The sequence below is a fragment of the Manis pentadactyla genome, chromosome 14, assembly GCF_030020395.1.
Source record: "Manis pentadactyla isolate mManPen7 chromosome 14, mManPen7.hap1, whole genome shotgun sequence".
NCBI classification, from domain to species: domain Eukaryota; kingdom Metazoa; phylum Chordata; class Mammalia; order Pholidota; family Manidae; genus Manis; species Manis pentadactyla.
In genome coordinates this window covers 903923-925499 of record NC_080032.1, presented here as the reverse complement: position 1 = coordinate 925499, position 21577 = coordinate 903923, and the positions used below count along the sequence as shown (strand labels likewise).

The 21577-nt window shown below is 51.5% G+C and overlaps 1 protein-coding gene across 3 annotated transcripts in view; it reads left to right on the top strand.

Annotated features, from left to right (window-relative positions):
• The window catches only part of VSX1 (visual system homeobox 1), a 32794-nt gene that overhangs the window by 3126 nt on the left and 8091 nt on the right, over window positions 1-21577 (top strand). For 2 of the 3 annotated variants that reach the window (XM_036908701.2, XM_036908700.2), the window contains exon 1: window positions 20432-20867. The exons of the other annotated variant lie outside the window; for it this stretch is intronic. In XM_036908701.2, coding sequence (XP_036764596.2) covers window positions 20447-20867 — 421 coding nt within the window. In that variant the 5' untranslated portion in view covers window positions 20432-20446. Of the gene's footprint in view, window positions 1-20431; window positions 20868-21577 lie in introns of those variants that run through there. 3 annotated transcript variants of the gene reach the window in all.

The window sequence follows — 21577 nt, the reverse complement described above, 5'->3', positions numbered from 1 at the left end:
TCCTTGTTTCGGAGAATTAATGGAAGATAAGCTAAAAGTTCATTTATAAGAGTATTAAAGGATAATTATGATGGAGTAAGTGCAGAGGGTCAAAAGGCATCATGAACAGACTTATAACACAGAGCTGGGGAGGACAGGCTGAAACACATTCAGTAATGCCGTCTCCAGCATCCGCCCCAGATTCTACCATATGCGAACATCCATCGCCCTCTCTCTCCCCCTTTTTTTCTATTTTAACTAAAAGTATAGCAATTCAATCCCTGGTTAGGTCGACTGTGAACTAACAATTATAAATCGATCCCAGGAATTCAGAGTTTGAGGCAGATCTAAAGAGGTGACCTTTTAACAGCAACAAAATTAAAAAAAAAAAGACTTTGTACAAAATCGGCTTCAATCGAATTAGATGGAAAGTGGGTAAAGCTGATTACAATCCCACTAAAGACAGTATTTGAGCAGTATTTGCTCTAAAACAATAGTATTAGTTCTTCTTTAACAAGTATTATTGGGGAAAAAATCAGCAATTAATGAGAATTCAGTATTAACTCTGCTGAGTGCAGCACGTGGCACAGGAGGATGGGGAGGCTGAAGCCTGAGCCTAGAGTGGTCGAAGGCAACTGAGTTCCTCAAGTTTTGGGTTAGAATTTGAACATGTCTTGCTTTTTTATTGAGTTATAATCATGTGCCATAAAAATTCACCCCTATTACGTGCACAGTGCAGGGTTTTCAGTGATGGGATGTCAGGATATTCTGAGCATCTCGGCGCCTGACGATGAGACAGACGGTAGGGGTTTCGCTGTGGCCTCCAGCAGCGGGGGGTGGTGGTGGTGTCTGCACAGAGGCATGTGGGGGGCACAGTGATTCGTACAGTGCTGTGTCAGAACGTCACCTGGTGGGGCTGCCTTGTGTCAGAAGTGCCTCTCAGGCCTCATCCAATTCCTAGGAATGTCTTGTTCAGCCCAAAGTGTATTCGAACAAAACTTGGAGCTACGTAGAAAAATACGATGATTTTACATGGAAATCTGGATTTCTGCTTTTCCCTGAGAGATGGGAAGGTCTACAGACTTCAGGTCCCTGTCCCTATGCGGGCATGATGAGCGGGTCAGCCGGGAGGTGCGGCCCCTTGGAGGAGGCCGCCCTGGTCCCCACCACTCCCTCTTGCTCCCCGACACGGAGGCTGCACGGACAGTTATTGCATAAGAGGAAAGGAACACCTCAATGCACGGCTGTTATTCTCAAAAGGAGGTTTGAAAAGGTGATGGATTGGGAAGGCCTCGTGGTCATTCTCATGTATATCACCTGCTTGCTTCCTATGCAGTTTACTGTACCTACCTCTCTCTATATATATATTTATCATTTTACTTTAAAAAATTAGCCCAAATTCGATTGTTTCACATCAAACTTGCCTTTGTGACAATCTAAGAAACAAGCAATCAACTGCCACATGTAGTGAGATCAGAATAGATATTCAGTTAAAAGTCTGGGTAGATTCACTGAGCCCAGAACAAAGCAGATTAGAAAACGAAACCCCAGGGATGTGGAACTTCCGGTGGTAAAAAAGAAGCCCAGCGGTCCCAGAAACTCTGCTTTGGCGTGGCCCTGCAAGGAAACCCTCGCTGCCCACCACGAGACGGTGTCCTGGGGTCTGGGGTCCGTCTGCCCCAGCTCCTGCGTCACCTCCTCGCTCTTCCCAGGGCGTCCAACCCCAGGACCTGAGCTCGGGGCTTAGAGGCCTAGTCATTTTGACCTGAATTAGGATTCCCATGGGGCCGTCTTTGTCCCACTGCTCTGAGCGCGGTTGGCCAGGTTCCTTCAGCCCCACCACAGCTGACCGCTCCCTCTGCCTGTCCTGCTGCCCCTTCTTTTCACAGGTGCACCCAAATAAACATCTTTTACCCCAAACCCCACCTTAGAATCCACTTCTGGAGACCCCAGCCTTCATCTGGTTGCTTTACAAACACCTGAGATAAGATAGTAGTATCTCATGCCTCCCTAACTAGAGAGATGAATACTTTTTTTGCTACACCACTTTTTCTTGCAAGCTTCCAGAAGAATGGAGAGCCGAACAAGGAACGTGTGTAATTAACCTTCATCTGGATTCACCAACTGATACATTTTTGCCACATTTGCTTCCTCTTTGTGTTGCTGCAGACTTCCAGAGCTCACTTCTCAATACTTCAGCCACTGTTTCCTAAAAACAGGATCAGTTCACAGATCCCAGAACCAGCGCCACGCTGATACAATAAAATGTTATTTTGCCCATATTCTAATTTCCTCAAATGTCTCAATGATGTCCTTGATGATGATGTATGTGTATGTAACCCAGGATTTAGTCAACGATTGTGCATTTTATTTAGTTGTTGTCGTGTGGTGTCTGTGCCTTTGAATCTGCAAAATCCTCGCTTTACACATTTACATTTAAATTGTGCTGACATTCAGCCTGGCCTAATCTGTGCCATTTCTTGGAGGTTTCATTTAATGTGTTTTCACCCTGATGACGTATCTTTTTGGTGAGTAGGATGATTTCCATTTTCCTTTCTGCTTTCCCAGTTCTCTTTCTGGAATTGCTATTATTGGGTGGTGGAACTTCCTAGTTAAACTCTCTAATTTCTTTTTTTCTTTTTCTTCCTATTTTCCACTTCCTTTTGCTCTATTTGCTGAAAGAAAATTTCCTCATTTTTATCTTCTAACCCTTATATCGAGTTTTAAATCCTGCCACCACATTTTTGAGCGCCCGGAGCTCTTTTCAGTTCTCCCTGTTCCTTTCGGCAGCATCCTGTTCTCGTCTCATGGATGTATCGTTCCCTCTTCCCCGTCTGTTCTCCCTTCCCCCAGACGGCGTTCACCTGTTTTCATCTCATTTTCTACCTTAGAGGCCTCCTCGGATGTCCCGTCATATCCGGCTCATGATTTAGGGGAAGGGCTAGAAGGTGGTCAGAAGTCCTGTGGGGCCCGAGTCTCACCGCGACGTGGTCCTATGGGCCATATTTTGGGGAAACCCTCACGTCAGTGTCTTCATGACCTTCTTTCTGACCTCTTCCAGACTTTGTCCTTCAGGTGTGGGGTCTGGCCACCAGTGGAGGAGTCCAGGGTCTGCTCCCTGGGGTCCTCTTCCCCGGAAAGAGTGCCCTTTGTCCTGTCCCCACCACGGGCAGTCAGGAGTGGGGGACCATCGAGCACTTCGACTGTTCCCGACTCTTATCCTGTCTTGATTTTAGCCCTCTCCCTTCATTCCTTTTCCAGGTATACTGCCAGTTTCTGAATAAAGCAACAACTTTTTATTACAGAAAATTCAAACATGCTAAAAAAGCAGAGGGAGGGCCTCATGGAATCCCCGTGTACCCACTACCCACTGCCAACCGCTTGCAGTCTTCCTCCATCCCTGTGTTTGCTGGCATGTCCCGGGCAATGCCCCTCTTTGTCCCTGGCGACTTTCCTTGTTCTGAGGCCAGCCTCCCCTGCGGAGCCACTGCAGCTGTCTTTTGATCCATGTTGACACAGTGTTCATTCTCCATCCCTGTGCTTTTGACCTGACTGTAGCTGTATATCTAAAGTGGGTTTCTTGTAAGCAACATATGGTTGGGACTTGTGTTTTTATTTTTATCCACTCTGACAATTTCTGCTTCTTAATTGGTGTATTTAATCCATTCACATTTAAAGTGATTATTGGTGTGAATAGTTCCCATGTTTGTAACTGTTTTCTATTCATTGCTCTAGTTCTATACTTATCTTTCCTCTTTTCCTACTTTATTTGCTTTGAATTGAACATTTTGTGATTCCATTTTCTGTCCTCTCTTAATATGGTAATTATACTTAGATTTTTAGTTTTTTATTTTTTAGTGGTTGCCCTAGAGTTTGCAACTAATCTGAGTCCATTCTCACACAATGCTGCACCAACCAGCGCATGGGCAGGCACGCACCTTACGACCGGGTATTTCTGATTCCTCCCTCTCGTCTTTTCAGACATTGTCATTCATTTCAGCATGTACTATAATTACCTAATACATCATTATTATGTTAAACAAAGAATTATTAGACCAGTTAAAGGTAAGAAAAAAATAGTCCCATGCAACCCATTATTCATAATAGTCAAGACATGGAAACAGCCTAAGCATTTGTCAATGGGTGAATGGATAAAGATGTCATGATACCTAGATCTAAAATATATATGTTTATATATAATGTAAATAAAATAGATGTTATGCTATACATATATGTATGTACACATACATACATACAGTGGAATATTACTCAGCCATGAGAGAGAAGAAATCCGGCATTTGCAGCAACATGGGTGGAGCTGAGGGTATTATGTTCAGGGAAATAAATGAGACACGAAAAGATAAATACTGAGTGATATCACCTGTATGTGGGCTCTAAAAAATACCACACTTACAGATACAGAATAGAACGGTGGTTACCAGAGGTCGGGGGAAATTGGGAAATGTTGGTCAAAGAGTACAAACTTCCAAGGTATAAGATGAACAAGTTCTGGGGATCCAATGTGTAGCATGGTGATCACACGTAACAATACTGTATTATATACTTGGAAGTTGCTAAGACAGTAGATCTTAAATGTTCTCCCCACAAAAAAGAAATGGTAATTATGTGACATGATGGAATGTTAGCTAATGCGACAGTGGTAATTATTTTGTAATATATATTTCAAATCAATACATTGTATGCCTTGCACTTGTGTATTTTATTTTATTTGTTTCTCTCTCTGCATTTCATTTTGGGAAGTTTCTATTGGTTAGTCTTTGTGGCCACTGCTTCCCTGTCCCGCCATGTCCAGTCTACTGACAAGCCCATCCGAGGCATCCTTCATTTCTTCCACAGTGTTTTAGATTCACAGCATTTCCTTTCGAGTCTTTCTTAGGATTTTTCCATCTCTCTGGTTACGTATCATCTTTTCTTGCATGTTGTCTATTTTTCCATTAGCGTCCTTAACATATTCTGGTCTGATAATTCCAAAATCTGTGCCATTCAGACTCTGATGCTAATGCTTGCTTTGTCTCTTCAGGCTTTGTATGTTTTTTTTTTTTTTTTTGCTTGCTCGTTAGGATACTTTGTAGTTTTTGTTGCAAGTTGGACATGGTGTATTGAGTAAAAGGAACTGAGTAAATAAATCTTCAGTGTGAGAACCTGATGGGAATTTTATGTATTTTTGCTTGTGTTTCTGATGACATATCCAAGAAATTGTTGCCAAATGTAATGTCATGAAACTTTCCCCCTATGCTTTCTTCTAAGAATTTTAGAGTTTTGGGTCTTCTGTATAGGTCTTTGATCCACTTTGAATTAAATTTATATATGGTGTATGACAGTGTTCCAGCTTCATTGGTTTGAATATGGATATGCAGTTTGCCCAACACCATTTTTTGAAAAGTCTGTCTTTTCCCCATTGAATGGCCTTGGGGGCCCTTGCCAGCTATCATCTGACCGTATGTGCGATGGCTTATTATTGGGCTCTTATTCTATTCCAGTTGTCTATATGTCTGTCTTCATGCCAGCATATTGTTTTGATGACAGTAGCTTTGTCATAATTTTTGAAATTGGGAAGTGTGAGTGTTCAGTTTTGTTATTCTTTTTCAAGATTGTTTTGGATATTCTAGGTGTCTCGATATTCCATATGAATTTTAGGATTACTATTTCTTCCATAAACTTCATTGGGATATTGATGGGGATTGCACTGAGTCTATAGATCACTTTGGACAGTGTAGACATCTTAACAATATTAAGTCTTCCAATCTGTGAACATATGATGTCTGTCCATTTATTGGCATTTTCTTTAATTTCTTACAGTAGTGTTTTGTAGTTTTCAGTTTACATCTTTCACCTCTTTGGTTATGTTTATTCTTAAGAATTTTATTTCTTTTGATGTTATTGTAAGTTAATTTTTTTGTGACTTCCTTTTCAGATGTTTATTTTTAGTGTATAGAAACAGAGCTGATTTTTGTGTTTTGATTTTGTATCCTGCTAACACTGTGTGTGTGTTTTTGTGTAATCTTAAGGATTTTCTACATATAAAATCATGTCATCTGTAAACTAGCCTTCATTCTGCAAAGATATCAGTTGGATAGACAGCTAGGCTGATAGTTACTTTCTTTCAGCTTTTGATGATATTATTCCACTGTCTTTAGAAGTAAATTGTTGCTACACAAAAGTCTAATTGTGGTTTCTTGGTAACTGTATTTGTCTCTACTTGCTTTTTAAGGTCTTTGTCTCCTTATCTTATCCTTCTTGGTAAATACTGTGCTTTTGTGTCTGTAGGATTCAAGTCTTTCATTAATCCTGGAAAATGCTTAGGAATTATCAGGGCAAGTACTTCCTTTCCTTCATTCTCTCTATTACCTCTTTTAGAAATTCTGATTAGACACACATTAGGTCTTCTGTCTTTCTTGTTACCCTTTTTTCACATGCTCGGTATCAGTTACTTCTTGTGCTGAAATCTGGGCATTTTGTTCAGATTTATCTTCATTCACTATTTCTCTCTTCAGCTAGGCAATGAAATTATTAATTTAGTGATCAATGATTACATATTTCTCCAGAAGTTCTATTTTTAAACCATGTTCGTTTACAAATTCTGTTTCAATAGTATTTTCAGCCTTGCTTGTTTTTTAACATCACTGTCTGTATCTTCAAATGTTCCAAATCTAACCATGTTATAAGCTGCACTTGATAATTCCAATACTTGAGGTCTTGTGTGGAGGCCTAAGTCTGATGTTTACTTTCTCTGCTGACTAATGCTTTTTAATTTTGAGTCATTAGCTGAATTTGATCTGTGGGAATTCTTCAGAGACTAGGTTAAGAACGGTTTTCTCCAGAGATGATTGGTGTTTTCCAGGGCACTTCCAACTGGTGTTTCCTTATGGTACCCAGATGATTGGGTACCAGAGAGCGCAACCAACCTAGAAATACTTTAATTTAATTTGATTTAATTGCAGGTATTTTATTTTTATCTCTTGGGTTTGACCAGGATACCCTCATGGCTAGGTTAGTGTAAGAATACCAAACCTGAGTGTGCAATTATCAGGAGAGACTTTTTTTTCTATCCAGATCAGGACAGAGAATGGAGGATTTTTCAGACTGCTTAACTTACCATACTTCCAGAAGTGGAAATCAAGATAGCTCTTCTAGAGTTTTACAATTTCCACCTAATCTTTTACAGGTGTCTTGCCCACATTTAATTTGAAAGTAATTCTTTTTTTCAATTTAAGTCTCATTGGTTTACATATTATTTCTACCTTCTTGGTTTACAAATTAACTGTGTTGCATAATGCACGTAAGTACAACTAGCATAAACAGGGTTGGTACAAACCTTTACTGATAACTGGGAAGAATGCCACTTGATTAGTGGGAACAGGAGTATAGGGTTATCTCTGAGAGCAGCCATGCCCACTCAGTGTGCTCTGGGCACCAGACTTGCAAAGGGAATAGAGGGTATCTGTTGGTTGGCTAGAGGTCATTTTAGAGAGCCTTCAGTGTTGTTTAAAACCTCAGGCTACCAGCAGCTTATAAAGTATAATAGTACCTGGGTCCATGTAGCTACATTTTTGGTGCCCGATGGCTGTCTGCTTTGCCCCCATCAGGTGTTATCTGAACTCTTAGTGGATTTCCATTCAGTGATAACATTTACCTCCAGCACCTGCATCTTTCTGGGTGAGGGTGCTGTCCGGCCATAGGCGTGTTCGGTGCCCACGCAGAGCAGGTGCAAAGTTGCATGGACTCAGTGCCTCCGGGAGCAGCCCTCAGCCAGTGAGGGATGAGAAGTGACCCTCACGAGGTGTGTTCTACATGGTCTCGTAGGTTCCCAGCAAGGCTGAGCCCCAGTTGTCCGCAGTGGCTGCCTTATCATGAACTGGTACTGCGCCGGCTTCCTCCTGTCCTCGCCTCCCTCCCACTTTGCCTACCGGTGTTTCCTGGAATCGTGTCCCAGATAAACCACTTGCTCCGTGTGCCTGTCTCGGTGCGCTTTGGGGAGAACCTGGGCTCAGATACCTCGCTACGCCCCACTTTCCCTTCCCACTGTTCAGAAGCGTCAATTTTCTATCCTTTCAGCTCTTCCTAGAATTTATCTCCTTATTACTAAATGACATATTTACATAACCATCTCTTGATTCAACCATTTCAGAAATTATGTTGTATGAGGACTTTACTATCTTCTCCTGTTCTTTTTCTCACATCCTTCTTATAATTTTTGTTGAACTGATAATGTTTACATTACTAAGACTGTATAGTGTACTATAGCTATTCTGCCTCTTTTATCACTTGCATTTTTTTCTGAGAACCCCCGGTTCGTCCCCGGCCCCTGGCAGCCCGCCACTGCAGGTTTTTGATGCCGTCAGATATGTCAGATGATCTTACGTCTTCCCTACAAGCCCATCTCCTGGAGCCCATCTCTTCTCCAGCCTAGACTCTGCAGATGCCGTCCTGGGACTGACTGCTCCTTAAAAGTCCCAGGCATCCCTTTAGCTTCTCTCTTGTGGGACCCCTGTGCCCTGGATCCCATATTGTCCTCTTTCTTGGTGTGTGGACTTTATTTTGGGGGTGCACACTTTCTGGGGGCTTCCTCCAGAAACCCAAATGTGGGTTTGGCTTGACAAGCAGGGACACTGGCTTCAGGAAGAAAGGAGCAGGTGGCAGAGAGGTGGTGGGCGAGCCTCGCAGAGGAGGACAGGCCTCCGCAGTGACATTTAATCACTGGACATTAACAGGACATCTGCTGCTGCTGGCCGGTGGGGAGGGCAGGCTTGTAGCCCCGGTATGACAATATGTTCTGGGCCTCATAATCACTTGAAAAATACCACTTTTGCAGTGGGTTCTTCCCGCATTTGCTGCAAATCCTTCTATTTTATTACAGAAATCCCAGGCAAATCCTTCGGTGAGGGGGGCTTTCTATTAACATGCAGCTGTTAAGTGAAAAAATAAAACAAACAAGAGAAAAACCAAGCCAGGCCCAACATAATCACATGCTGACCCTTTGACCTGGTGCAGGAGGGCAGTGGAGGGCCTCTGGAGAGCTCTGGGGAGGGAGGCCAGAAACCACAGCCTGGCTTGGAAGGGGACCGGCGGATGACTTGTTTGCAGGCAGTCCCATGACCCTGGGCCCACACCTCTCCTTCCTGCCTCCCTTCCCCTCCCTGTCTCCTGCGTCCTCTATTTCTCCCAAGAGGGAGGTTTTAGGGACACACTGGACCCCGGGGCGGCACCTGGCACTCGGTGGGGATGACCTGCCCTTGCTGGGTCTCCACCTGTGAGATGCTGGAGGCCAGGCCAGTGTGTGCGGTGCAGGCCCTTCCCTGCTGCTTCTCCCAAGTTTGTCCTGCATTAACATCATGAACAGAGATCATTTCCCCTTGCAGCAGTAACTGCATTTCTATGCAGGCTCACTTTTTTCTTTCTTAAGGCAGGTTTCTTGAGGTAAAACTGAAAAGCAGTAGGATCCATCCTTTCTGAGGTTCAGGCCTATGAGTTAGTCACGTGCCCACCACAGTCTTGGGGGGCCTTCCTGCAGTAGCCACTGACGTGGGTGGGCTTCCTGCAAGGTAGGTCTGAGCCTGGCACCTGTGCCTGTGGTTTGCGGAGAGAGACACTCAGGGGACAGGGAATGGGGAGGTGGGAGGGGCAGGGAGGAGCCCTGCAGGGGTAGGGGCTCGGCTGCACCACAGCAAGGCCTGTCCCAAGGAAGGTGCCTGAGGGTCCCCCCAGTCAGCCAGGGCTGCTCCTGGGAAGAGGTGGGTCCCCAGGCCCTTGGGGGAAGGGCGGCTCTGCCCCCTTCTGGGGGTTCTCCCCGGCGGCCCCAGTGAGCCCGCCAGCTCACAGCAGTGGGGGTGGCAGCCACAGCCCAGTAAGGGGCAGCTGAGCAGGCTCTGACTGTCAGACTGCACGTCCTCAGAATCAGAATATCAACATCCACGAAATCCATCCTGAAAAGCTGAGTGTGCTGGAGGCATGCCAGCTCTGCGGCCCCGGCTGCTGGGCTACGGGAAAGCTCGCAGACACGGGGTCAGCCTGTGTCTCTGCCGCACACATTGACGTCCAGGCAGAGGAGGTGAGACTTTTCAGCTTGACTTCTGACTCAGTCAGTATTCCATCTGCACATGAAAAGAATGTGCATGGTGGAAATAAGTTCTGATTTTATATATATTTTAAACATTCATCTAGACTTGTGGGAAAAATACTTTATTTGCCATAGGGTGTTGGTTATACTGGAAATCCATGAAATATAAAATATAAATACAAATATATTTTAACCTGGGTGCAAGTCTGCTGCTGGTGCACAGCGGCATTTCCCTGCTTTCTGCCGCACTGTAAATAACACACTTAGCGGCCTTTGCCGACACCCACGCCCTAGGCCGGTTGGTGCGTCCTCGCCAGCGGGACGCATGCCGCATGCATGTCCAGGGTGAACGTCCTCCGGAAACATAAGCTGGGAATCAGTTCCCTGAATGTGAGGAAACGGGCTTCATTTGATTAGATTAATTCCTCCCTCTTGACAAGCAGAGGCTGTGCTAAATCTGTCAGAAAAGTTAAGACTTTTCTTTAGGGTGACCCTGAGATTCACATATAACATCTGATGTATGTAATAGTCTCTTTTAAATTGATGGTAACTTGATTTTGAACACATCCCAAAGTTTCATATTTTTATTCTTCTACTGTATGGTTTATATTTTTGATGACACAGTTTACTTCATTTTCTTTTAAGTAGCCCCTAATGATTGTATTATAAATTAATCTTACTTTTCTCTTTAACCCTTTATACTTTTATAAGCAAGTTGATCCACTACCTTTATTATGTATTTCCTTTTCAGTGAGATTTTTACTTTTGTTTTTTAATTATCATTATTAATTAATGCCTTTTTTTTTTTTTTTTTGCTTAGTAAAGTCCCCTCAACATTTCTTATATGGCTGACCGTGTGAACTGACATTCACCCGTGGAGCTCTTTGTCCCTCCTTGGGTTCTGACCACAGCTTTGCTGGGCGCAGCACTTGTGGTTGGCTGATCCCCCTGGAGTGCCTTGAACCTGCCGGACACTCCTTTCTGGTTGGTAGACTTCCTGCTGCATGTGCCCCCAGATGGTGACAGGGCTGCGGCCGCTGCGTGGGGAGGACAGGGCCCGGGGCAACATCATAGTCAGTGGTGGGCGACTAGAAGCTTTTTCACTAAGATCAGGAATGAGGCATTTATGTCCCTTCTCACCATTCCTTTTCAACATCATAGTAAAAGTCCTTGCCAATGCAATAAGGCACAAAAAGGAAAGAAAAGTTATACCGATTGGAAGGAAGAAATAAAACTGTCTTTGTTCCCAGATGACATAACTGTCTACATAGGAAATCCAAAGAAGTGGGAAAACAACTCTTGGAATTAGTAAGTGATTACAGCAAGGTTGCAGAATACAAAGTTGAGATACAATAGTCAATTGCTTTCATATATACATGCCATGAACAATTGGAATTTGAAATTAAAAACTTAATACCACTTACATTAGTACACCCAAAATGGAATACTTAGAAATAAATCTAATAAAATATGTGTAAGATCTATATGGGGAAAACTACAAAACTGTGATGAATGAAATAAAAGAAGTACTAGATAAATGGAGAGATATCCCATGTTCATGGATATGAAGACAATATTGTCATGATGTCAGTTCTTCCCAACTTGATCTATAGATTCAATGCAATCACAATAAAAACCCCAGCATGTTGTTTTGTGGGTATCAACAAAGTGAGTCCAGAGTTTATATGGAGAAGCAAAAGGCCCAGAATAGCCAACACAATACTGAAGGAGAAGAACAAAGTTGGAGGACTGGCATTTCCTGATTTCAAGACTTACTATAAAGCCAGAGTAATCAAGACAATGTGGTACTGGTGGAAGAACAGATAATTATATCAATGGAACAGAAAAGAAAGCCCAGAAGTAGACCCTAATAAATATGTAATATAGTTAACTTATCTTTGACAAAGGAACAAAGGCAATACAGTGGAGCAAAGATGTATTTTCAACAAGTGGTGACAGAACAACTGGACAGCCACATGGAAAAAGAAAATGAATCTGGACACAGACCTTCCACCCTTCACAGTAATGAACTCAACATGGATCATAGACCTAAATGTAAAATACAAAACTATAAAACTTCTAGAAGGTAACCTAGATGACCTTGGGTATGGTGATGACTTTTTAGGGTCAAAGGCATGATCCATGAAAGAAATAATCGATAAAGTTGTACTTCACTAAACCTAAAAACTTATGCTCTGTGAAAGACACTGTCTATAGAATTACAAGACAAGTCACGGACTAGGAGGAAATATTTCCAAAAGACACATCTGATAAAGAATTGTTATCCAAAATATACAAGGAACTCTTCAAACTCAACAGTTAAGAAAACAGTCTGACTAAGAAATGGACCAAAGAAAACAGACACCTCACCAGAGAAGATGCACAGACGGCAGATAAACATATTGAAAGGTGCCCTACATCACACATCCTCAGGGAGACGCAGGTCAGACCAGCGATGAGGTACTGCTGGACACCTATCAGAGTGGCCAAAACCCAGACACTATGGACACCAGACGCTGGGGAGGATCTGGAGCAGCAAGAGCTCTCCTCATCGCTGTTGGGAGTGCAAAATGGTGCAGCCACTTTGGGAGATGGTCTGGCAGTTTCTTACCCTAACTAAATATACTCTTTCCATAAAGTCCAGCAATTACATTTGTTGGTATTTATGCAAAGGGGTTGAAAACTTACATCCATGCAAAAACCTGCAGAGAGATGTTTATAGCAGCTTTATTCATAGCTGCCAAAACTCGGAAGCAACCAAGATGTCCTTCAGTAGACGATGGCTAGATAAACTGTGATACATCCAGGCAGTGGAGTATTATTCAGCACTAAAAAGAAATTAGCTTTCAAGCCATTAAAAGACACGGAGGCACCTTAAATGCATATTACTAAGTGAAAAAAGCCAGTCTGAAAAGGATACATGTTGTATGATTCCAACTCTAGGATATTCTGGAAAAGGCAAAAAAAAAAACCCCACAAAAAACACTGGAAGGATCAGTGGTTGCCAGGGTTTAGTGGGTGGGATGAACAGGCAGAACACAGGATTCTCAGGGCAGTGAAACCACTGTGCATGGTACCACAGTGGTGGGCATGGCATTGCACATTTGTCCAAACCCATAAGCTGTGCACCACCAGTTCAGAGTGACCCCTAATATGGCCTCTGCACTTTGGGTGATAATGACATGCCAGCGTAGGTCCATCAGCTTTGACAATTGTACCATCTGATGGGGACTAAAAATGCTCTAAACAAATAAAGTCTTAATAAAAACAAAAACAAAACTGTGAGCAGGAGTCAGCAAAAACAACACATGACAGAATCTGACCTCTAAGTGCTTTAGATACCAAAAACTGCTTGATGTGGATGCCAAAGTGCGTGTTTAAATCAGACAGAAATGAAAAATACAGTCACTGAACTTAAAACACAATAGACAGAAGCAGACTGGGCCTAGCCTGAGAGAGCATGAGGGAACATCAAGTTAGAGCTGCAGAAGCAGGCAGGAAGGTGGAAAATATGAAGGAGAAGTTCAAGAGACTTGGAGGAGAGAATAAGAAGGTCAGACAGAAGAATACTTACCGTCGGAGGAGGGAGCCTAGAAGGAATGGGGAGCAGCAGTATTCAAGGGCTAACACCTGATCTTTTCTCCCAATAAGCGAAATTCAGAAGACCTTAGGCATGGCTGTCCAGGAGCCCTCAGCGATGGGAGGACCACGGGGTGGCAGTCCCTGTACCCAGGAGGGAGCCAAGAACGTAAACCACCTCTGAACCCCTTCCCCTTTGGCAGATGAGCCTTCCTGTGATTGTCACTTCAGTTTGTGATTTCCTGTCCCCCTGGGGAGCTGCGCTGGGAACAGGGGCACCTTTGTTGTTCGGGCTGATGTCCTGCATGTGGCAGGATCGGCGGGTTTCCCTGTCGCACCCTCTCTCTTGCTGCTTCCTGCCCCTCTGCTCTTCACGCAGATTTCTCCAGCTCATGTGAGGGTGTCTGGTTGATGAGCGCGTTGCGGGTGAGCGAGCCAGAGTGGGTGAGACTCGGCGATCGGACAGTCCTTTGCCCAGGCTGACGGGCTCCGCGCACAGGGCTTCCTGCAGCCCCGTCCTGCCCACAGCCTGCCCCCGGCCTCCAGCCCCAGCCCAGTGCACCTCTTCTGCCACCTCCCTTAGCCTTGGTGAGCAAAGACCCGGCACTGAGGACACGGCTGCAGGGCAGCCGCTCGGTACCACACACCTCAAACCTTCGTTAGAGGCAGTGAACATAGTGGCTTTGTTCCAGGAGGCATTAGGCAGGCACCACAAGCACCCAGCACCCCCCTGACGTGGGAGGACCAGGCCTGGACTGTGAGTCGGCGTCGGGCCCTTTCTGCCCCAGCACCGGGGCTGCCATGCTGGAGATGTGCTCCCTGCCCTCCTCCACCAGGCCAGGCCTTGAGGGGGCATAGGGCTTGGAAGGTGCTCCTGAGAGGGAGGCTGAGTGGCAGCAGCACCACCACCAGCCCAGGGCTCCAGTCGCCCCGTGGAGCTCTGAGCGCTCACGCTCCATGGGCATGGCTGCACTGGCACTCGGGGCTGCCAGGTCAGGGTGGCCCTGCTCCTGCCCAGGTTTGGGTGCCCCCTGAGCAGACCCTGAGACAGGGACTTGGGTGAACCAGTGGGGAGGGCAGGGCACAGGAAGGCTGAGCTCAGGAGTGGGATTTCGGGGCTCAGTCCTGCTGGCGCCCTTGGGTGATTGTGCCTGGCCCTCCTCAGCCTTGTCGCCGTGATAGGCGAGGATGACGGGTTTACCCAGCAACTCCCAGCCGTCCTTGGAGGGTCACTGCTGGAGGCTGTACTGCCCTGACCCCAGGCCTGGCTGCTGCCCTCCTTGGGCCTGAGACACCATCAAGCAGAGGTACAGGAGCTGGGGTACTGCTGTCGTGGTGTTCGGGGGCTGTCCACAGGCACTGCCGGTGACCTGGGGGTGGCCAGTGGGCAGCCCACCGACAGTGCCGGCTACAGCGTCTGGGAAGGCGGGAGGCGGCTGGAGCAGAATCATCCTGCTGCAGATGAATGGTCACAGATGTGGCCAGTGCCTTGGAGGCAGCTGACGGGGAGCCCAGGGCCGATGAGGAGCAGGGGCCTCCCGCATGGGGGTCTTTGCGTGCCCGCCCCCATCGCCGACCTGCGGGGTCATCTGCACCTTCACTGACCACATGATCACTTCTGCTGCAAACTGGTAAAATCACCCTAGTTTTCCAGCTGCCAGTAGACGACCTCATGCTCGTTTCACGCTGGGGATGAAGCCCGCCAGCAGCCCCTGCCTGCGCTTGGCAGCCCCTTCCCATGACCTTCGGCCAACGCGCCCGTTGCCACGCAGCATACCCGCGCCCCTTGCTGGCCCCTGGGGGGTGTCCCCTGAGGCGGTTCCCTGGCCCGGCCGGCGGGTAGGCTCTCTCCTGTTGGACTCAGTCTTGCGGTTTGCTGGGTTTTCAGATGGAAATTAAGGGGGGAGGCTGCTGCTGTTCTTGGAGTGACAGAAGCATTGGTAGTTCCAGATCCAGTGCCTCCCACAGCGTTGGGTCAGTCTTACTAGACTGGATTGTTGATTCCCAATAGCCCAGTTGTACATGGACGAGTGACAAGCAGTGTGACTGTTTCTTTAGTTGCTGGCAAGGGAGGAGATGGAGCACGATCCCATGGCGGTGGGACGCTGTCGAGGAATTGGACATCCAGAGCGACAGGACTGTGCTTTACAGGGGTCACTGTGGCTGTGCAATGAAGGTTGACTGGAGGCGGGTAGGCAGGGGCCTATAGACAGGGGGCAGAGACACCAGGGGCAGACACTAAGACAGGGTTCTTGGATGCAAACCACAGAAACCACATCCAGCCAATTTATACAGCAAAGAAGTTCACGAATGGCCCCTGGACTCATGGAAGGCTGGTGAAGAGAAAACCAGACATCTGTGAACAAGGCAGAGGCATGCTGGGGGCAGTGCTGGGGACAGAGCCAGAGTCAGTGCCAGGGGCAGTGCCGGGGACAGTGCTGAGGCAGCTGTCCACGAATCAGCACCGCTCTCTCTGTCCTGGGTGGAGGTCCCAGGAAATAACTGAATTTCAGGGGGCCAGGGGAATGCACCTGCCCTGTGGGTTCTATGGCGTCTCTGTAAGATGCCGTAAGTCTCCTTCAGGCACTGAGTAGCCCGAGACTGAAAACTAAACTCCACTCTGGGGAGGGAGAGCTTGGCCTGCCCCACAGCGTGGTGATGGGCAGGGCAGGGGGAGAGGACGGGGAGGATTTGAGAAGGGCGCAGGGTGGCCAGTGGCTGGGAGTCAGACTTTAGCCCCACAGTGTTAGGGTGCAACTCCTGGCTCAGCCATTCAGCAGTGGGGTGACCTTGGGTAATTCATGTGATTATTTGACCTCCCTAAATCTTTGTTTCCTTACCTGAAGGATGTAAACAATATTCTATTTACCCTTGAGTTGGAGTCAGGATGAAATGTGGTCCTTTTTATTAGGTGTTTGCAATAGTAGCTGGCTGGTAGTTACACTGAGACCTGGTAGGGAAAGTGAGGAGTCGAGGATAATAGGGTTCTGTTTGGGCCGCTGGGGTGTTTGGGGGTGGAGGGGAAGACGGCGGGGGTGGGGGGACATGCAGACTGGAGGGAAGGCGCTGCCTTCAGTGCTGGTGGCCTGTGTTCAGCGCTCCCAGGAGCTTCCAGGACAGGCGTCTGGGACGTCATGGACAATGTGGGCCTGGGCTTCAGGAATGTGTCCCAGGCTGGAGACAGGTTTTAGTGTCTTTGGCCGGAAGGTGGTGACTGCACGATAGCGTCCCATATGAGGGGGCTGGAATGGTGCCTAAGGGGAGCCTGGGGAGTAGGATGCGTGCTTGTGTTTCCCTAGAGGGAGACTGTGTCAGGCACTCCAGGGTTAGTCCTTCAGCTGGGAGGATTTAGATCCGCATCAGCGGGGGAGGGGGCAGGGCAGGCCCCTAGGAGCAGAGCTGGGTGCAGGGCCTTCCCTGGGGGGTGCGGAGGCCTCCAGGGTGAGGGGGGCCAGAGAGGAAGGGGAAGAGCCTGGCAGGGATGCACTGGCAGGTCCAGGGAGCCTCGGCCTAACCACTTGGAACAGAAATGGCTTTGCAGTCTTGCTGCTGGAGGCAGCCTTGTATCATGTCTCCCATCAGTAGGTGAGATGTGTCTGTGGGTGTGGGCGTGGGTGGTGTGGCCAGCAGAGGGCAATTCCCCAGGTGCAGGGCAGTAGTGGGACGTCAGCAGGTACATTCACAGAAGCTGGGGAAGTGTCAGCGCCCAGGATCGGTGTCTGGGTGGGGCGCTCCTGCACCTCAGAAGAAAGCACAGGGAAAGTGATAATTAGCAAGTTACAGGCACACCCCTGCTGGGGACCTCTGGAAGGTCCCACCCCACACACCCGAGTGGAATTTACACTCCAGTCCCTGCCAGTCTTTGGTCCAGGGCTTCTGAGGGTTTGCAGAAGTCCAGGGAAACAGCAGACTCTGACTTGGCGCCTCTGACTGGTGGGTGCAGTGGCCTGAGAACAGGGCCCCCAGGTGAGGACGGCTGTGGGCAGGCGCTGGAGGCGAGGCGGGGGGCGGGGGCAGAATGTTGGGGCCCAGATGCGGACAGGGTACAGCAGCGTGGCTACATTTAAAGGGGCACAAGAGCAGCCCCAGAAGGAACAGCCAGACGGGGAAATCCGAAGAGGACAGGAGCCCAGGGGCTTGGTGGCGCAGACACTCATGGCGATACGTTCTCTTCATCCGCGCGCAACCCACTCCTGCTGTGTCTGTACTTCACTCGCCAGCCTGGCCGGGGCAGCTCTGTCGGGCCGCCCGCGTGGGGCCAGGCTCGGCCAGGCTGGGTGAGAGGAGGGGCGCGCGCTCGGGTAGGCCTCGGAAGGGAGCTGGAAACTTCCTTGGGAAATAATGAGCGGAGAACCCTTCCCTGGTCAGTTAATCCCGGGTAATCGTGGTTGATGGAGGCGGTCCAGACCCCTCGCCGGATTTAGGGCCCCCAAACGGCTCCTGGGGGCGGCCCGCGGCGGGGAGGCCGGAGAGGGTCAGTCTCCGCGGCAGAGCGGTCTGTGGGCCGAGGGGGCCGCGGGGGCCCACCCTCCACCCTCCACCCTCCACCCGGCCAGGGCGCCTGGGGCTCCCCAGACGCCGGCGCGCACTGCTGAGACGCGCATCTACGGGGCGCAGTGGGTGCGGGGTGTGGGTGGGCTCGGGGCGGCCAGCACTCTTTCCCGGGGCTCCTAAACGACTGGAAGCGCCCCCCCCTGTCTTGGCGAGCGCGGAGCGGAAGCCCCGTCCCGGCGCGGCGCCAGGCCTCGAGCCGATCCCGCAGTCAGACGGGAGGGCGGCCCTGGTCGCCGCGCGGCCGCTGGGGGTGGAAGCCGGGCGCGTCGCCCCGGACGGGGGCGCCCTGAGTGTCGTCGGCTCCCCCACGCGGTCCTGTGGACCCCCAGAGGTGCTGGAGGGGCGTGTGGGACCCTCTGCCCTGGAGAGGCCGGGCCCCTTAGGCTCCAGCCCCGCGCCTCCCTCCGGTGTCCCCGTCCTTTCTCTGCGACGCTTCCCGGTTTCCCGTGTGGCCTGGTTAGGACGCCTGTTTCTCCCACCTGCAGAATCGGTTTTTGAAGACACGTTCCGGAGGGTTGGAGCCGGCGTACTCGGGGCGCCGTGCGGCCGTCACCGTGCGGGGCGGTGGGAGTCGGGGCCCCCCTGCACTTGCTGGGCTCGAGACCCGCGTGTGAGCCGGCGCTTCAGCACTTCCCGGGCCCTGACCATCCCCTTGAGGCCTGTCCTCTCGGTCCCTTGCCCTCAGTGGCCGGGGCCAGGGCAGGCCGACTCCAGGGGCCCGGCCCGGGGAGGGACAACAGCGGCGCTGGGTCCGAACCGCCACGTAGACCCTCTCGTCGCGAGTGAGCGCTGCCGGGCCACTGTAGGGCCGACGGCCGTGCTGCCTTCCCGGACTCGGCCTGCAGAATGCGTCGGTAGTTATGCGTCTTCCTCAACTGGGGCCCCAAATACACAGGACTGCCCCGACGGGCGGAGAGCCAGAGCACCCTGGCTGCGTCCTGCACCCCTAACGCCTTCCCCTAAACCAGACATTTGAGGATAATTCCTGGCCACCCTCTAAGGTCGTCCTTGACCCTGGAGCGATTCGAAGGACAGTTACCCGGGAGGAAAGGCATTGTTTTCCCAACCCCAGGAGCAGCGTGCAGGGAGCGTGGGCTCTTCCTCTGATCATGGGCAGCTGACGCGCGGCCTCCGCAGTTCCCTTCACCGGAACCCCTCCCTTAACCTGCGTGTTCAGCGGAGGGCGCGCGCCGAGGGCACCGGCGGGCTGAGCTGCGCGCCGCCTCCCGCCCGCGCCGGGAGAGTGGCTGCCCCCTTGGCGGCGCGACCTCAAGGCTGCCGGCCCACGGGTGGCCGAGAGATCCTGCCTCCGGGCGCCGTGCTGGGGAAGGGCAGCCCGGGCTCCCAGCGCCTGGGGGCCAGGAGGGCTTTACCCGCGCTCGTCGGTGCCAATGTTAACAAATAGGGGAGTTTCACGCGAAGACCAGGCTTTCTTTAACTAATGGTGGGTCTGACAATACTTTGCCAGCTGCGGTGCAGGGGTGCGCCCCGGCGACAAGCCCTGTTTTCCAGTTCGCCCCGCTCCCGTTCAGGGGTTCCGTATGAAATACTAGACGTGTTCGCCCTCATCTGCAATCGGGGCTGCGCTGCGCCTCCGGTGCTCGTGTTGGCCGAACCCGGCCCCGTTCCCTCCCGCTGCGCGTCCACCTCTACCTCTAACCCCCGCTCCTGGGTGATTTGTGACCCACCGCAGACCGGCTTTGTGGGCACTGGGGCGAGGGTTTGGTTGGACTTGTAGCGCGCGTGGGTTAAACAGACGTCTTCCCTCCATTTTCCGTGGGGAGCCTCCGGGAAGGCCTTGTGGGCTCCCAAGGTGCAGTGAGGGGTGCTCACAGCGGTGGTGGTGTTGGGAATGTGGCTGGAATGGGGCCGAAGTCAGTGGGCAACCGGGCGGCGGAAGGGAGGCTTTAGGGCCGCTGTGAGTGGTGTCCCGCCTGGGGCGGCAGGGGAGCCTTCTCCCCCCGGGGCTGCGCCAGCGGCCTTGAGAGCGCGCGTCCGGAGTCCTCGTCCGCCCCCCACTGTCCTCGCGCCCGGAACGCGCTGGGGTGGGCAGGGGACAGCTGGAGGGGAGCGAGCGGCGACTGAGGGGTTGCAGCTGGGAGGGCGGCGGCCGGTGGGGGGGTACAGAGCGATGACGCGCCCGCGCCTGGCTGGTGGAAGCGCCCGACCGGCGGCCCAGGCGTATAAAGCAGGCGGGAGCTGCGTCCGCTCCGCAAAGGTGGCTGGACACCGTCAGTCCTCGGCGACCGGGGAGCCATGACCGGCCGGGACGCACTCTGCGACGGGCGTGCCAAGAGCGGGCTGCCGGTGCCCGGCGGCTCTCCCGCTGGCCCGCGCCCCCGGGGCTTCGCCATCACCGACCTGCTGGGCCTGGAGGCTGAGCTGCCCGCGCCCGCTGGCCCCGGGCCGGGATCGGGCTGCGAGGGTCCCGCGGCCGCCGCCCGCCGGGGTCCCGGGCGCGGGGACTCCTGCCTGGTCCGCGGGACCCTCCCGCTAGGGCTCGGCCTTCTCTGCGGCTGCGGCGCGCAGCCACCCGCCTGCCGGGCACCGCGCCTGCTTCTAGCCGACGTACCCTTCCTGCCGCCCGGGGGGCCCGAGCCCGCAGCCCCGCGAGCCCCCGCCCGCCCGCCGTCCCCGCTCGGCAGCTGGAGGAGCAGCGAGAGCGTCGCCGCATCCGGTAACCAGCCCCCTGCAGCTCCCGCTCCCGCCCGCGCCCTGCTTGGGGCCGCACCGTCCCCGGCCGAGCCCCTGTCCGCGGCATCCCAGGTTCAAGGCAGCCCGGGCCCCAGACGGTGGCGCCGTCGTGGGAGGCGTCTGCCGGCACCCGCGCCCCTGCCCCTTGCTTCTCGCCGAATCCCCGCCCCTCCTCCGGGGTCTGCGCGCGGACACCACCGCCCCGCGGCCCCAGGCCCAGCCCGCGGCCTCGGCCCCCAGCGGCGGTGTCCCGCGGGGCTGTCCCGGCTCCCTGCGCGACTCTCGTCCTTCTGGCCCGCAGTCGTCGGAAGGCCTGGGCCCGCCTTGTCCGGCAGCGGGAACCCGGCGCCCCTCGGGCTGCCAGGAGCTCGCGGGGTAGAAGGACTGGCGGGTCCCGGAGGGGCGCGGCCGCGCGGCCTGGAACCGTCCGCCCCACGCGGCGCGGTAAGGGCGTCCAGCGCGCGCCCCTCGCAGCTGCCTCCCGGCCTCCCACGCGCGAGAACCCGGGGGCCTCGCCGATGTCTTGTGGTTGCGCCCAGCGTTTTGCTCCACGCCCCCCTGTTTCCTCAACAAAGTTGGGGCGGATTATGGGGATGAGGAAGGGGGCAATGGACAGAATTCAGTAAAGGATGACGGCCGGGAACTGAGAGGGCTGGGCTTGCAGGCAGCCGACGCAGAGGGTCCGCGGGGTCT